This window comes from Sceloporus occidentalis, unplaced genomic scaffold (genome assembly GCF_023333645.1).
Source record: "Sceloporus occidentalis isolate IW3139 unplaced genomic scaffold, rSceOcc1.0.p SCAF_62, whole genome shotgun sequence".
Taxonomy (NCBI): domain Eukaryota; kingdom Metazoa; phylum Chordata; class Lepidosauria; order Squamata; family Phrynosomatidae; genus Sceloporus; species Sceloporus occidentalis.
The window spans coordinates 5,878,045-5,895,057 of NW_028317042.1; the positions used below are offsets into that span (position 1 = coordinate 5,878,045).

The window sequence follows — 17,013 nt, forward strand, 5'->3', positions numbered from 1 at the left end:
TATAGAGGTTGAAAGGGATTTCTGTAGGAAGAGTGGCATACAGGGGGTTAAAAGGCATTTCTGTAGGAAGAGTGGCATACAGGGGGTTAAAAGGCATTTCTGTAGGAAGAGTGGCATATAGGCATACCTGGTAACTTCTTGGCTCCGGCTACCCGGAGCATTCCCTTGCGGAACGCGGCCAGGACTGCCTACTGACATCAGTGGGCGGTCCCGCTGACGTTGGTGGGCGGTCCAGATGATGTTGGTGTACGGTCCCGCTGACGTCGGGGGAGTTCCTGCTGATGTAGGTGGCGTTCCCACTGACGTCGGGGGAGTTCCCGCTGACATCGGGGGCGTTCCCGCTGATGGCAGCGGGAAACACCCCCTTTTGAAGGAGAAAATGGGCGGGGAGCATATCAGGGAGGCAGAATGGCATATAGAGGTATAAGGCATATCTGGGAGCAGAGTGACATATGGGAGGCAGAATGGCATATAGGGGTATAAGTCATATCTGGGGGCAGAGTGGCAAGTCAGGGGGCAGATGTGCATAACTGGAGGGCAGGTTGGCAAATAAAAGGCAATAAAAACTAAAAATCATTTTTCTCAACCATGGTTTTTACTAAATATGCAAAATAGCTTACATGTGAATTAATATTTACTAGTAAAACTTTTTTCCTATAGGGCCGTCTTATATTCAGGCTTTTGCTTTTTTTTCCTAAATTAATATTACAATTTGGGGGGGGTCGTCTTATAATCGAGCAAATAAGGTAATCATTGGAGTATGAAAATCCCTTGTTCCCGAATGGGTTAAAAACATCACTCAAACCTAGTAAATATTAATAAAAATATTAAATATATTTTTTGGGGGGGGGGTTGTATTAATACACTAGAACATCAATACGTGGTAAACCTCTCCATTTTGCACCTCTGGCACACCTGCTTTTGAGGACCACAAATCACATGACTCCCAATCGTTTGCACCAACGTATAGCAAATCTATTCTACTACTAGTTACATAATACCGGTAATTTCTACATTTTATGAACACCGGCCATTGATTAATATACCGTATATTGTATTCATGGAGATTAGATCTGCATGTAATTTCATATATTTGGCTTACTGAGAGATCTCAAGATGACCACTAGAGGTCGGACTTTCCATGTGTGCCAATCACAAGATGGCAAACGACCCACAAGCAAACGGAGATGCAGAAAATCCAGTCATAAGATGTAGGAAGCGCCACTCGTGAACAATGTTCGTGGAAGACATTTGTGGCATTTGTCCTGCACCTGTTTCTATCCAAATTAAGTCATTGCGTCAAAGTGGGTATTCAGCTGCTGTATCAGCTTTTAGCTTTTCGTTTGTGCCTTGTTATTGGCCTAGCAAGCTAACCCCGCCCACTCGATTGTGAATGGCTAATTCCATGCATATATTAACTCCAGTTTGACTTGACTGTGCAGCTGAGCAACTTTTTTACAAGAATAGTTAAGATAACCTTCATAATAATGCAAACAAATCAAGTTAATCAATAAAATAGCCATAGAAGATTCAAATATGACAATAGAAGAAAAGGGCTGAGAAACTCGCCATAACCTTTAAAGCCCGGCATTTCAGGTGCTATATATATCGGAGCAGACTGCTCCGTATTTTGTGTTGTATGAAAGGAGAGAAGGTTAGCACTCCCCTTGACAAGGATGGAAGAGGCCCCTGTGGCCTTCACAACACATATACGGTTAAGGCAGCGCCACCTACTTCGTGGCATCTTAACCATGTTTTTTTTTAGTATTCTTAGTAAACAACATGGGGTATTTTAACTGATTGGTTCATTGTTCTGGTCAAAGGGACTCACAATGCTACATAAATAATAATATCAAGCATATCTATAATATTCTTACATGATGCAAGGCACTGTTGTCTCTTCGTTTCTGTCAGTTTATCCAAATAGCTTAGATGCCTCGTTTCCAGTTGGCGATGCCCAGCCACATGCTACTTGCGCGTAACAAAAGTAACATGCGGCCGTAGCTATGTAATTAGGCTACCGCTAGGCAAATGCTAGAGCCACAACCAGGGCCGGCCCAAGACATAATGCCGCTTGGGGCAAAGTTTAAAATGCCGCCCAGCCCCCCCCCCCACCACCACCTTTACTGCTGAGCGTGGGAAATGACGTCATATTCCGGCGCTCAGCATTACAAGCCGGCACCGAGACCGAGCTAGGGGGGCCGCAGAGGAGAGAGGGGGCCGAACGGGTACCGAGGGGGCGCCCCTCTCTCTACTCCGCTAAAAAAAAAAAAAAGGGCACTTGCGCCTGCCCTACTTCTCTACTTCTCCATGGTAGGGCCAGCCCTGGCCGCCGTGTCATCAGTCCAGCCCTGAAAGAGACCTCCATTTGCATGTGCAGAAAATACTACTTTTGATTTCAATGGGAACATGTTCCTGCTACTGATTGGCTGCCTTAAGCACCCAATGAATAGGGGGCGTAAAATTGGAACAGAGGAAGCGCTGAAGCCGAGTCTTTTGCTACTGTAGAGCTGCAGCTTCTACTAAAGGAAAGTTGTCTGTGGTTTGTTTTTTTTATACATTTTTTACAGGTAGATTGACCCACACAGAGCGAGATACTTGAGAGGTATGTATGACTAATGTGCTGTTTTAAAGCCGGTTTTAATTTTTAATTAATTTTTATTAATTTGAATTTTAAAACTGGTTTTAATTAGGCGACCCCTTTCTATATGTATGTAACCCACATTTTATATAATGCATTTCACTTTTAATAAAAAAAAAATATTTATTTAAATACCAGTATTGTGTCTATAGTTTTTTTTTAATACTATAATATTTTTAGTCGTCATTTTATTAACTGAGGCCCTGTGAAGCGTGTCTTACAGTAATTAGGGGTTATGTCAGGCACTGATGCTGCGCCCCCCCCCCCCCTTTTTTTTTATTGCACTTCCTGTCATTCTAATGACTCGACTTTCTTGCGCATGCGCGGTTTGCCTAACCGGCTTTCGTTTTCATCATGGCGGACAGAGCGCAGCTGGAGCAGGCCATATCCCAGCAGGGAGAGAAGGTGAGACAGCTGAAGCAGGACAAAGCTGCCCAAGACCAGGTACGTAACAGAAAGACTCAACGCTGTATGCCAGGCCGCAGAGAGCCGGGAATTTGCCCGGTGCAAGGTTAGGCATGGATGGTTCTGGGGTATGCTGTCTATCGGGGGTGCAGGGGCCTTGTCAGCGTGACAGCGGTGTGTGTGTCAGGGAGAAGCGAGCATGTTTCTGTCATACACGTCACGTTATACAACGGGACCTGTGAATAACGTGAGAGAGGACCGGTCTAAGGGGTGACCAAGCAGGATATCCGTTCTACGTTTCCATGTGCTTATCATTCATGTGCTTATCATTCATTTACTGCAGCGCCGATCCTCCTCAGAGCCGCAGCAGCACTGTCCCTCTTATGACCACTGACAGGAAGGTGGACAGCGAATGTATCCGTAGACATGTCAGTCAATTCCTGGCGATCATTAAGTGCAAACAGAACAGATTATTAATAATGGATTCTGTAAGAATGGGTAGAATTCTAGGGTTTTATTCTGGGTTTTTTTCTTGATTTTTTTTTTTTTTTTGTCTGACCCCGAAGCAGGCTAACTCATGATAAACGCATCACATCGGCCACCTTATAACCGTCTTCGCTAGTGACAATGTTACGAATGCTGTGCTGTGAAAGCAGCGCGGATGCTTTGTGAGTTATAGTACATGTTTTTTCCGAGATAGTTTCCAGATCCGCAATGTTACGCGTTAAAACCTAGTATTTGACAGATAAGAACCATTTGGCCCATCTTGTCTACTCCTGATGTAAAGACTTAATCAGTCGTTGGTCTCTTTTTGGGACAGCGATTCGGCTATCCCATGCATAAAAATTCCTTCACTGTACTAATCTCTATCGCTTCTGCTGGGAGGCTGTTCCCATTATCTACCACCCTCTCAGTAAAGTAAAACATCTAAGTTTGTGACCCTCTAGTTTTAGATGATAACTTTGTGTTCCAATATTTCTCTTCCTTTGAGCTAAACCTCCCTCCTGTACTTTAACTCCCTTTATGTATTTAAATGTCAACCTGGCCTCAAGGACTGCAAAGAGATGCGGAATTCTGCGTAACTTTGTTTGGCTTATTCACTTTAAAGCATTATTATTGTGCTGTCTGTGCTCCAGCTGGAATACCCTGTCGGATGACATCTTGGCTGTAAGTAAAGCCGGTCCTTCATCCCTGTTATAGATGTCCTGCAATCCGGTATAACTATTACATCATCCAACTTGTGTCATGGGAGCTTCTGCTCTTGTACAGAATGATACTGTCTTTTACAGTGCCTTTGATCCTGACCTTTTACAATGCAGTAAATACTACTTAATATATGTCTATATAATGTATATCATCAGGAGAGGATTATGCACAGTGTGCACTCATGCCTGGTGCGTTTGGGTGCAGACCGCCTGGTCTATAACTGCACCTCATTGTTTAAATAAGTATCACTAGGCTTATGTACAAAGTGGCTGAACAGTAAGAAGGTGCTGCGTTATTGGCGGCGGAGGGTGTGAGGCAGGAATAGGTAATGCCGGGAGTTATCCTGTCACTTGATGAGCTTCTCTGGAGAGGTGCGTCCTAAGGTATTTTTTACCTGTGGATAGAAGCCAGCATTGTTGGCTTCCCTGCAACTGATTGTGTGTCATGGTGCTCGGTGGAAGCGCCGGAACACTGTTGCATGGGTGATGCCCGATCGCGCGACCAGGCATTCTCTTCCGATATGCGTCTCTTCCCGTAGGAGAGATCTAGACAGACCCTGCTGGATTCTCTGATTGTGATAAGGACAATACAAGGCTATAGAGCCCTGCCTGCTGGTCAGTGGGATCAGAGCAGAGGAGATTAGAGGGAAAAGGTTAAAAATGAAAAATAAATACAGCGAGATCAGTTGCCAAAGGGATACCTAGCCATATTACCATATTACACTGATAACGGTGACATCCTATTGCCCTAGCGCTACATGTAAAAATTCTAACCCGCCCTTCGCTACCCCCAAACTCCTTAAGCCAGAATTATTAAAAATGCTAGCCTATGAGTTACTTTGTAAGGGATGGAAGTGGCCGTCTAGAACATAAAAATGTAAAAATGTATGTTTGTAATCAGGGGACGTCGCGGAACATAAATTGAGTCGTCGTTCTTCAGTTGTAAGGGATGGAAGTGGCCGTCTAGAACATAAAAATGTAAAAATGTATGTTTGTAATCAGGGGACGTCGCGGAACATAAATTGAGTCAGTCGTTCTTCAGAAGATATTATAAGCAAGACTGACATTTTTTGAAAATTATTTTAGTAAAGTTTTTTTTGTTTTGTTTTTTAGGGGGGGTTATTTGTACATACTAGCACTCACAATTATTATTATTGTTGCATGTTTCTCTGTTTTCAAATAAAAGCCCTATTTTTCCTGAAAAGATGTATAATTTGTGTGGGTACAAACACGGTAAAGGGGAATCTTGACTAAACCAGCATATGATAAACCAACGTAGGGTACTAAAAAACCTTGTACGGAAAGGGTTTATATATAAATTGCTGCAAAGAAGTCTCAAACGTTGTTTATTTCATGCATGTTTAATGTATAAGCGTTTAATTGTTTGTGCTGAAATGCTGCTTTGATTTCCTGCGCCAAGGAAATTCTTGGCTATCTTTTAGTGAAATTAAGCAATTTGTGTAATTATCCTGTAGATATACGTATAGATTTAAAAAAAAAAAAAAAAATCATTTTGTTCTGTTTGTTTTCTGTTGGATTTTTAGATTGCTGAAGAAGTTGCAAAGTTGCTCGAACTTAAGGCGCAGTTGGGACCAGAAGATGGGAAACACAAATTTGTTCTCAAAACAGCAAAGGTAATTGCTCAAAACGCAGTACTTGTTTCTCTTTCCTTCCGTTAACACATGTTATTTATTCTGCAAAAGTAAGAAAATGAACAGTTATAATGAATACATAAATGTTAAACAGAATCTCCCTATTCATTGTATCTCACCAAAGCTAAAAAAAAAAAAAAAAGGGAGAAAGAACTTCCACTAGCACTTCTTTACAAAATCCAGATCAACAAATCATCCAACCTGAAAGTAAACCACCCACACCTTAAAAAAACTAATAAAAATAAGAGTTTTCTCTATCTTTGTCCTCATACATTTAAAAAAAAAAAAAAAAAAAAAGCAGCTCAGGCTGACCAACTAACTTGTTAATCATCTCGATTTTGGGTCTCCTCCGTAAACTTGGCCTCCCAAGCTTCCACCATAGGATCAAGGAGAAGATGATAAATCCAGAGACGGAGCAAAGGAGCCCCAACCCAACTACTTAGCCACAGTACTTTTTTGGAAGAATATGGTCCCCTCTGGGCATCCATAGAAGTTTCCATCACGTTAATGCCTTCAACCAATGATCTTTTGGATAATTTTACCATCATTTGTGAATTGGAGTGAGACCACATAGTTTTAAATTCCTCCCCACGTTTCGTGTATTGTCTTGGCACAGTGGAACAAGACGTTGCTGTATCTAGGATTGTCTACATTGTAGTAGTGTCTGCGGCACGTAATAAAGCTTTTTTATTTATTTTTTAGCAAAATATTTTGACCGTTGACGAGACGCTTTCTTTGTCGGTGGTGGATCTGATTGTAGAGCTTGTAATATTGCTCACAATGTACCAGCGTAACTATTTGTTCTTCTCTAGGGCACCAGAGATTACAATCCAAAACAAATGGCCATCCGCGAAAAGGTATTTAGTACCATCATAAAGTGTTTCAAGCGACACGGAGCCGAAACCATTGACACCCCAGTGTTTGAATTAAAGGTGAGGATCGATTCGATTAGGGATTGCGTAAAAAAGTCAAGCGTTTTTCCACTTATGTTACATGTTGCCTGCAAACAGCTAATAGGTGTTTTGTTTTTTGTTTTTTTTTTGTTTTTTTCTTTCTTACTGAAATTAGGAAAGCCAAATGCTGCAACGCACAAATATCTGTGATAATGAAAAGTATTATTTATTTATTTTTTTTTCTCATCTGTTAGGAGTAGGAAGCAACAGTGTTTGCGGCGGTTACTTCATGCCATTGTCCCATATGCACTGAAGACATAGTTCTTTGAACAATTTTAATGTTTGATGCAGTTATTGGAACAATACCACCCTAATGCTTAAAGTTACTTTTCTTTCCGTGTCATTTGTCCCTTTAAATGTTTCCATGTGAGACGACGTTAGTCTCTGAATTTACAGCAGCCCATTTGAATTGTGTGTGTATATAAATGTATATCCATATTTTTTTTTTCTCCTATTGTCTTTTGTTAATATAGGAGACATTAACTGGCAAATATGGGGAAGATTCAAAGCTTATTTATGACCTGAAAGATCAAGGAGGAGAGTTACTGTCTTTGCGTTACGATCTCACCGTATCCTTTTTTCTTTTTCTCTTAAAAGAACAGATGAACATAAACTTTGATGTGCTTTTGTATTCTTAATGGAAATTAATATTTCTCAGCCATTGCGTAGAAGGAATGCACTATAAGTTTGCAAATTTTATCTTCTAGGACATTGGCTGCACCGAGTGTTTTTCTATTGCACAGCAAGTTATATTTTCTTTACCTTCAAACCCAAATTTTTAAAACTGCTGGCAAGGTTCAGTTCATTCAAATATTATAGTTCTTAACTCTCGTGCCAGGTACCGTTTGCCCGTTACTTGGCTATGAATAAAATTACCAATATTAAGCGTTATCACATTGCTAAGGTTTACAGAAGAGATAACCCAGCTATGACCAGGGGTCGCTACAGAGAGTTTTATCAGTGTGTAAGTACGCTAATATTCTTTTCTCCTACAAAAAAATATATTAATGTATTGTAAAGACAACTGATAAATGCCAATTTAATTCACGAGCTTCGGAAGTTACCTTTTTGGATGCTTAGTAATGTAAGAGTTGAATCCCATACACTTGCTTTCGCAGATGTAGGCTGATATATTGTTTCCCCTATGATACTATTGTATATATGACTTATATTGTCTATAATTATCTGTTTGAGAATGCTGTACTATCAGCTATCCGCTGACTGCGTGTATTACAGGCAGGATCTGGACTAATGGAAAACTCTCCAAAATATAAGACGGAACGGCCTTGTCATTTTTTGTTTTATTTTTTGAGCTATATACTGAAGGCATTAAACTGCAGATTGTTGAGTGTTTCTCTCTCACAGAGAGGAGTATAAGTAAGGTTATCGTCTTATAAAAGGAATTCTCTTACAGTGAGAGAGCGTTTTTGTTCTGTGCTTTATGTTGGGATTATTTTCTATAAAGACAAATGGTGATGATTTGTTGTTTTTCTGTAAATGACCGTAACTGTGTTTCACGTTCCCACTAGGATTTTGACATTGCTGGACAGTACGACCCGATGATTCCTGATGCTGAGTGTCTCAAGATTGTGCATGAAATACTCAGTGAATTGGAACTGGGAGAATTTCTGATTAAGGTGATTAAATAACCCCAGGCTACATAATACATTCGCTAAACCAAAATAAACCTGAACCACAATGATTCAGTTGGAAAGAACATACTAGAGTATCGTCGTCAACCGTATCTAAACTAAAATCATAAGGGGCGTTCGAGTTTTAGCTATACATCTTATGGATTCAAGGAAAGGAAGTGGTTATATCTGAGCGGCTCTCTGTACACCCAGCAGCCATGTTTAGAATATCCGTCTCCCCTTAAATACATACATGTAATAATGTATCTTGACATGCGAAGCCTATTGTGTATCCCGACCCAGCAGTATAAATACAGCAGTAATATTGTCTCGGCTTATTCCCCAACGAATAACTTGTTCGTATCACAAGGATGAGACAATCAGGGTCACCAACTTCACTTGAGTCAAATCCTTTCCAATTGGATCAAAAGGCAAAGATTTAGAATACCATATTTTCATAATTTTAAGTATTGTGCCTTAAATGCCAAGCAAATGTTCCCCCGCAGTGGAAGTAAAAAAAAAAAAAAAAAGAGATAATCAAATATCAATTGAACTCCAATTATTGCGCAACTCCAATATATCGCTGCGTGTTTGGGGCCCATAAATAAAAGCCCTTTTATCAATAGAAAAACATATGATTCTCCGTTTCGGGCAATTTTTGTAATAATCTATATTAATTAGCAGCTATTCGAGGAAATCGCTTTTCTGTAACAAGCATAAAATAAAATGCCAAGAGCTTGACACAGGACTAGGCTCTCTTGGAATAAAGCCGTGTATTGTTTTCGCACATCTCAGCTGTTCATTACTTACATTTATAGAGGATGTGAGATACACATGTATTATATTAAAAGCCAGAAAACCTTTTCAGTGTCCCGTTTCTCCATCAAAAGAACAGTTCTTATTCTTTTACTATAAAGTAGTAAAAAGGCAAAAGTGCCACCCTGAGATGCTCCAAGAGATAAACTTAACTACCTTCGAGCCTCAAGGAAGGTGAAATGAAACATTTGACCAGCTATTTCCAAGCAGTCGTCCAGCAACTATCCATCTTTTCATAAAACACTGGTTGAAACGGTGATCTTATGTCAATAATACTAAATGTATCCCTTAGAGACCTAGCTAACTTAAAAATACGAATCTGAAAAAGAAAAATATCAACGCATACTTTTATTTTTTTATCCTGTAGTGTTTCCATAGTTCTGAATGGTGATCATTGTCCATTCTTCTGTTCATGCGCAGGTGAACGACAGGAGGATTCTAGATGGCATGTTCGCAGTTTGCGGAGTACCAGACAGTAAATTCCGTACCATCTGCTCTTCAGTGGACAAACTGGACAAGGTGACCTATATATGTATAGAATGCTGTTCTAGTAAAACACAGGCACATTACTGCTTTGTCGGCACTGACTTGAGTTGTCAGCTGTACATTAAGATCTACAAGTAATATTGGGATAATTAATTATATTAGATTTTATTTATATAAAATATTAAAGAATAGATTGCAATGGGAAAGAATTCAAACACAATTTTATTTTATTTTGCTTCTTTGGAAACCCAACAGACAAATGTATATTTTTAGACTTTTATAAAAAGGACACATTATTATTATTATTATTATTATTGTGTTTATTTTATTTTTTAGTACCTTGTACTCAATGTGGGGTTTTTTGTTGTTTTTTTTTTTAGTGTTTTTTTTCTTTTAATTATGCTTTGGATGAGTTTGGACAATAATGACAAATATCAAATAATCATAATGTCTTTGTGACCTTACGACAAATTTAATGCACACCTTTGTTTACAGACTCCATGGGAGGATGTGAAAAATGAAATGGTGGGGGAGAAGGGACTTGCACCTGAAGCTGCTGACTTAATTGGAGAGTATGTACAGAACCATGGTGAGTTCCTGCAATCCCAGCCAGCGACATGTACCTTTAACCCCGTGATCAATGATGGACCAGGTCACAAAAATAGTGATAAATCACTCCTACATCCCTGCTCTTGCTGAGATAGTTAAAGCCATTGTTGTTACTGCCTGCTTTATGACTAAAGCTGTCAGTTAAAAGGTCACTCTTGTACTTAACCCTAAGGGGTTAAATATATTTCTTTTTTTTTTTTTAATCTTTTTTTTTTTCTGTTGTGTGCGGTTAGTTAGTGGGAAATGTGTTAGTTTTGTAGAGGTTAAAAAAAAAAATCCTGGGTGCATAGAGATTTCCAAATCAGTGCAAATAATTTTTCATAGAAAATGTCTTGGGTGTATGAATATGATTTTAAAAAAGCCCTGCACGTCCTTAAAAATCTATATATAATTTGTTTGGGAATACCAGTTGAAAAAGAAGGAAATTGTTTGAAAAAGCTATGAAACTTGTTCTGCTCCTTTATGGTAAAACAGCTCTGGTCCTGAGAAGGTTGTAACTTCCATAGATCAATTTTTAATACGTTACTTTTTTTTTTTTTTTTTTAAAGCAGTTCTGAGATCTATGACGCAGGATTCAGTGGGATTCAGTGCGGAATACATACTTAATCATGGCTATCCATTCTGTGCCAGGCACCTGTTTTGCAGACATGGTGGATGTTTCATTCTTTATTATCTTTGCCTATACAGGTGGGTTAAATCTCATTGAGCAGCTGCTGAAGGACCCAAAACTTTCACAGAACAAACAGGCTTTGGAAGGACTCAACGATATGAAAATCCTTTTCCAGTATCTAGAACTTTTTGGAGTGACTGATAAGGTACATAGAAGAAACAATTAACACACAGATCTGAATGACTATTATAACATATTGGATGCATTATTATAATATTGTATACAATATGCATGTCACATGTTTGTTACAGCTTACCATGATTTCCAGCAAAGTACTCTTTCTTACGTAGGCGCCTACATGATTAGCCACTACAGGAACAGAATATAAGATGGCTTTATACCCCTGAAACTTAGGCTATGAAACATAGTATTGGCTCTTTATACACAGTGTTCAACCGTGTTTCCTCCAGCGAGGATCTGGCACTTTTTCGAGATCTATATTTTGTAAAATTATATTTACAGATTAAGTAATATGTTGTGATGTATTCAAAAGTCATACTGTTGATGAACTTACATAAGCGATACATTTAATGAGTGTACATGAACTGCTAATAGCCATTAGGAAATGAGGGGGGGCAGGAGGGAATCTTTAGGTTAAGGCTGATGTAATGGGTTAAATGCACATAAAGGATGGACTTTGACAAGAAAGGGTAATATTTATGACTCTTCTTTGTCTCCCACTCTTTAATTTTCTAGATTTCCTTTGACCTGAGCCTGGCCCGTGGGTTGGACTATTATACAGGGATTATATATGAAGCTGTCCTAGTCCAAAACCAGGGAGCAGCACAGCAGAATGACCATCACGAGGAGCCTGTTACTGTTGGCAGTGTGTCTGGAGGAGGGCGCTATGATGGTCTGGTGGGAATGTTTGATCCCAAAGGCAGGAAAGTCCCCTGCGTTGGGGTTAGCATTGGGATTGAGAGAATATTTTCCATCATGGAGCAGAAGGCAGAGGTAAATTGTTCTGTAACTACTTCGTGGATATGCTACTTTGTATGCTAAAGCCACCGTTGTTGGGCTCCTCCCTTGGTTCCCGTTCTTTAATGTACAACCCTTGCCGTTCATACCATACGATAGAGGTGATCGGAACCTAGGCTTGTCTAAATTTTTACTACATTGTTTCCTACTTTTACTGATTGCATATGAACAACCACTGTTTTTTAGAATGTGTGCACTTCCTCCATTATCTTAAGTCAGTGAGTTTAAAATGTCCAAGTTACAATGAGATGTGTTAAAACTTTTAAATGAACACAACATTTCCCTAGGCTTCAGAAGAGAAGATTCGAACGACAGAGACCCAAGTACTGGTAGCATCTGCACAAAAGAAGCTACTGGAGGAAAGAATGAAGCTTATATCTGAATTATGGAATGCAGAAATCAAGGTAAACAATACTTGAAGACAGGGCCGCCATCCGAGGGGAACAACCACTACCTATGTATGGGACCGGGGCAAACAGAAGGGCCCATCAACTCCAATCAGTCACAGACCCCCTCCTTGGACATTGCGTGAAGCTGGGCTTTGGTGTCCAGTTGTCCCCATTACTGAATTTGGGGACCCCCATTGCAAACATGAGATGAGGCAATGTGATTAACATTCATTGGCAGGGAGGCCCAGTCTTTAGCTTTGTACTGGGCCCCAAAATGCAGTTTTTTTCTATGTAAAATTCTCTCTTATACATGGTTATGATGTGCCATGGTATTATGTTTGGGGTTTTTTTGTTTTTTTTTACATGGTTCCAATTTACTTAATTCTCTTACAGTATGTATAGTCAAAGGGTCGGCAAAAACTAGAACGGACAGACACATTAGGTAAGGAGAGCCCTGCTGTTTTTCATTGTAAGCTTGAGAGCGGGAGCCATCTTTGTGTCTTAGTTCATCTTATTCTGTCAATTCTAGTTTTGTCATACCCTTTGAATGTGTGTACTGTAAGATATATAAATACTAGAGTACCCTTTTCCTTGGCCTAGAGGTGCCAGAAAACCAATTTCTATTTTGCCAGTGTCACCATTTTGGAAGCACAGATCTTAATTGACAGCAAAGATCAATAAAATACAATCCAAACAATATATAGGGATCAGCAAATGCACCCCTCTTCCTCTGTGTCCAAAAACTAATCCTTCTTCTAATTTATGACTGTCCTACTTCCTGCATGACTTAATCACATTGTGGACCCTTGATTGTAAATTGCAGCTGTCTAGAGTTAGAGATAAGCACATCTTAGTTTTGTGTCTCTAATTACCCCGTCTGAATCACTTTGTTTTGACGGCTTCAGATAACCCACACGTGTCTGTTTTAGTGTCCTCCGTGCTCCACTGCAGTCCATCCAGTGTAGCTGGTAGAGTTCACCGATCATCTGTTCCCTTTTGGGCTGTAGAGCTTCCATCTCTCGTGTAACTATACTGCTCTTTCTGTTCCCCTTTTGTGTAGTTTAATTTGATACTTTTGTATGCTTGTGTCCAGGTACAGTGTAGCGCAGCTGGATGTCTTCATAGTATGATCATATGTCCTAGGTAATCATTATTTAGTGCCGCCATGTTCTGCAGTGCCTAAAATTGGTGCATCTGTGTGGAGCAGAGGTTTTCAAATTTTGGGTTATATCTGTCCGGGCCAATTTGAGTTTTTTTGTGTAAATTATGGTTATAAAGGTGGATCTTGATGATGATGATGATGATGTCGTCTCATAGGTTCTTGTTATTAGTGCCATGACCCAGAAATGCGCTTAACTGTTTCGGGAAGCATTGATGAATTATATCGTCATATATTGTGGTTTCTTTCTTACAGGCAGAAATGTTGTACAAGAAGAATCCAAAGTTATTAAACCAGCTGCAGTACTGTGAAGAAACCGGCATTCCACTAGTGGCAATTGTTGGGGAACAGGAGCTGAAGGATGGGGTGGTGAAGCTGAGAGTGGTTGAAACCCGTGAAGAGGTGAGGCCATTTAACGGGAAATTGTTTGTTGCCGCAACAGTGTTCTCAAAAACATTCCGCCTCCATTCTAACTGGTTTCATAAAACAAAAAAATGAATCATAAATTTATAGGGAAATGACACGCCAAGGTAAGTGCAGAGTTTGGTCATTTTTGGGCTTTGATCCGTGGCTTTCAGTGAATTATTTTGGCTGCAGATTAAGGTAAAAATATAATATAGGGTGAAAAATTGTAAAATATCAATCTCTTACCGTGTGCTAAGAATTCCCCTGTGCGTTTGCAAAATGGACACCATGAAAAAAAGGCCACACGGCGTGAAGTGCGTATGATGGCCGGTTTGTGTTCTTAAAATGACACACCGAGCGGCTGATGTCCAATCTTTCCCACCCAGGGAAACTCTGTTAGGTGTAAATGCTGCGCTGCCTTGCTGAGGGGGGATAGTTGTTTACAGATTTACATTTTTCTATAGAAGAAGGAATATTAGTGCCTTAATGTGCATTTTTCCAAAATGAGAACAAAATACAAATAGGGCACTTGCATAAACAAGAAGTTGCAGTCCTTTTGCTGCCGCTTCTGTCTCCTCTATAGTCCTGATTGGCTTGGTTGGATGAGTTTCTTGACCAGCCGGCACAGAGCCCTGACCTCAACCCCATCCTGCGTTTAAATGGTGTTCACTGACATAAGTGTTTCTTTCAATTATTTGTAGGCCATCCCCCTCTCCTTTTCACATTCTTCACACGTTGACCTCAATAAATTTACATCCACCCTTTATTACTGCGACCTTATCAGCCTTTTCTTTTTTTCTTAAATGTTCTGATTTACGCAAAATGTATTTTCTCAGGACTGATTTTTTTTTTTTTCTTTTACGTTTATATCAATGGTTATATCAACAGGTTAATATGTATAAATAATTAATACCGTGGGGAAATGTCTTAGTTTTCTTTAATCATGATCTAAACGATTATTCCTCTGCATTATCCTTTCTCTGTTGTATTGCTGGTTATTTTTAACTGGAGGAGGGAGAAACCTTTAGTAAATAAGATAATGCCGGCTCTTCCTCTGGGAGACACAGATCTCGGCTCAGAACCCATCAGGTTCATACTTAAATGAAACCAATTCCTTTTTCTGCAAAACCAGACCTTCAGAGTGCATTCTATATTTTTATTCCTACATAAATAAGGAAAATATTCTAATTGTTTTTTTGTTTTGCTTTTTTTAAGATTGATGTAGCGAGGGAAAATTTGGTGGAGGAAATCCAGAAGAGGACCAGAAAACCATAATATTAATGTCTTTATTGAAGAAGGACAGAAGATGCCATATCATCACCGGGATCTCTCCAAATAATCTTACTGATCTTTAAAGATGGTTAAAACATATTTATTATGATGATACCGTAAATAATATCTTTTGCCTTTGAATAAGTGAAGGGGGTAATTGGGAATACATCTTTCAAACGTTGGCCTGTGTTCTGCTAGTAACACGTACCTGCTTACAAAGCCCCAGTGGGAATTGTATATTATTAAACCATTGTTTCCCATACCTTGTTGTCAACAAATATCAGGTTTTGCGGGTTTTTGTTGGTTAAACAAAGGGTAGTTAATATGGAAATGACCATATAACTAATGAAAATCCAGTTTCAGTTTCTCGTTCAGAAGGACTGTGTGTTAGCGTGAGTGTGTGTGTGTGAGCGAGAAAATGAGTGTATGCGAGTTACCAGGGTGCCAACCCTCCCATGAGAGTTTTAAAGTGCCACTGAAGTTTTTGTTGACTCGTAAAGATAATTAAGCAAATCATCCTTACCTTAAAAGTAAAGTTTGTAGAAAGAAATAGCCCCTTATGTGCAGAGGTCTGCCTCCCTGCCCTTGTTCCCAAACTCCTAAAGGAACAGTTCAGCCCACCTTTTATTATAAGTTAGGTTTGCTTAATTGTTTTATGTTACCAATATTTAAGGGTATCTGTAGGTTTCGTTTTGCTTCTTGTAATAACTAAAATTTTTGCCTGTTAACAACAAAATTCCAGATCAAAAAGGTTCTAAAAAGACACAAGCATGTACATGTTACAGTATGGGATTGTGCGACCTGCAATTTGTTTTAAAAACCCGTTGGACTTTTCCCCTCGCAAGCTCTCTATAGACGTACGAAAATATAGAGTTGTACCATGTTAAAAAGAGAGAAAGCTAATTTGATAAATCAGTTGGCTGATAAAGGTATCATCTCTACCAAATCTGCTTTCTCTGTGGAAGCCAAACCAAGTCCCTAGCGGCCAACTCTGTAGGATGCCGTGATAATACGCTACCAAAATGGCTTGTAAAAGTCTGAGAGAACCGTTCGCCGGGTATTTCCATGTGGTGTATCTGTGTAATAGTTGACAACGCCAGGAAGGTATGCTGTTTTCAGAGATTATCTGGCACCATTTGGTTATTTATACGCAACAGCTGAAGAAACTCTACTCTTGCGTTGCTATTCAAAGGGACGAAAGTGAATGAAAAAAATATTAAAATGTGTTCGTTTCTACATTTTGTACATTGAGTTTTTTTCCAGTTTTTGGCTTCGATACAATACTATTTATTCAGTTAAGAAAGGAATGGAGAACACCCCAAGTTGTTCCTGAAACTACGGACTGTCTAGTGTTGCGATGATGGGTTCAACGTATTGGGTGCATGTCTACTAAGCATGTTGCGCTTTGACGCTAGTTTAATCTACATTATACAAGTAAATACAAAGGATGAGACCAACAGGGAAAAAAATCCCAGCATAAAATACAGTAATATAGATTTTAGGCAGTATGACAAAGAGGCAAGGTGTTTGCTAGTAGATTGGGCTAAAATAACAGAACTAAAAAACAAAGGTCAGACTGGCCAGCCATTGTACATGCAGCCATTGGATGCACATTTAACTCTTTTATACTTCTGTGGCATGCGCACTGTAGGACCTGATCTGCCACTCAAGCCGCAGTGAGGGTAAGTATGCAGTGCTTTTGGCCAGTGGCCCGCAGGGCGTTTGCCCGGTGTCTCAGATGG

The 17,013-nt window shown here is 39.5% G+C and overlaps 1 protein-coding gene and 1 non-coding gene across 2 annotated transcripts; both read left to right on the forward strand.

Annotated features, from left to right (window-relative positions):
* The first annotated feature begins 1,632 nt into the window (after window positions 1–1,632).
* On the forward strand, window positions 1,633–1,761 carry LOC149287375 (U6atac minor spliceosomal RNA). The gene has a single exon (XR_016277506.1). It is a non-coding gene; the product is annotated as a U6atac minor spliceosomal RNA (small nuclear RNA).
* Window positions 1,762–2,995: 1,234 nt separating this feature from the next.
* LOC149287376 (histidine--tRNA ligase, cytoplasmic-like) lies at window positions 2,996–15,274 on the forward strand. Its single transcript, XM_089492962.1, has 13 exons — window positions 2,996–3,085; window positions 5,796–5,885; window positions 6,716–6,835; window positions 7,330–7,425; window positions 7,695–7,820; window positions 8,386–8,493; window positions 9,724–9,822; window positions 10,285–10,378; window positions 11,086–11,213; window positions 11,765–12,022; window positions 12,334–12,450; window positions 13,850–13,996; window positions 15,215–15,274. The coding sequence occupies exons 1-13, from the start codon at window positions 2,996–2,998 to the stop codon at window positions 15,272–15,274; spliced, it is 1,533 nt and encodes a 510-aa protein (XP_089349088.1).
* Window positions 15,275–17,013: the final 1,739 nt, after the last annotated feature.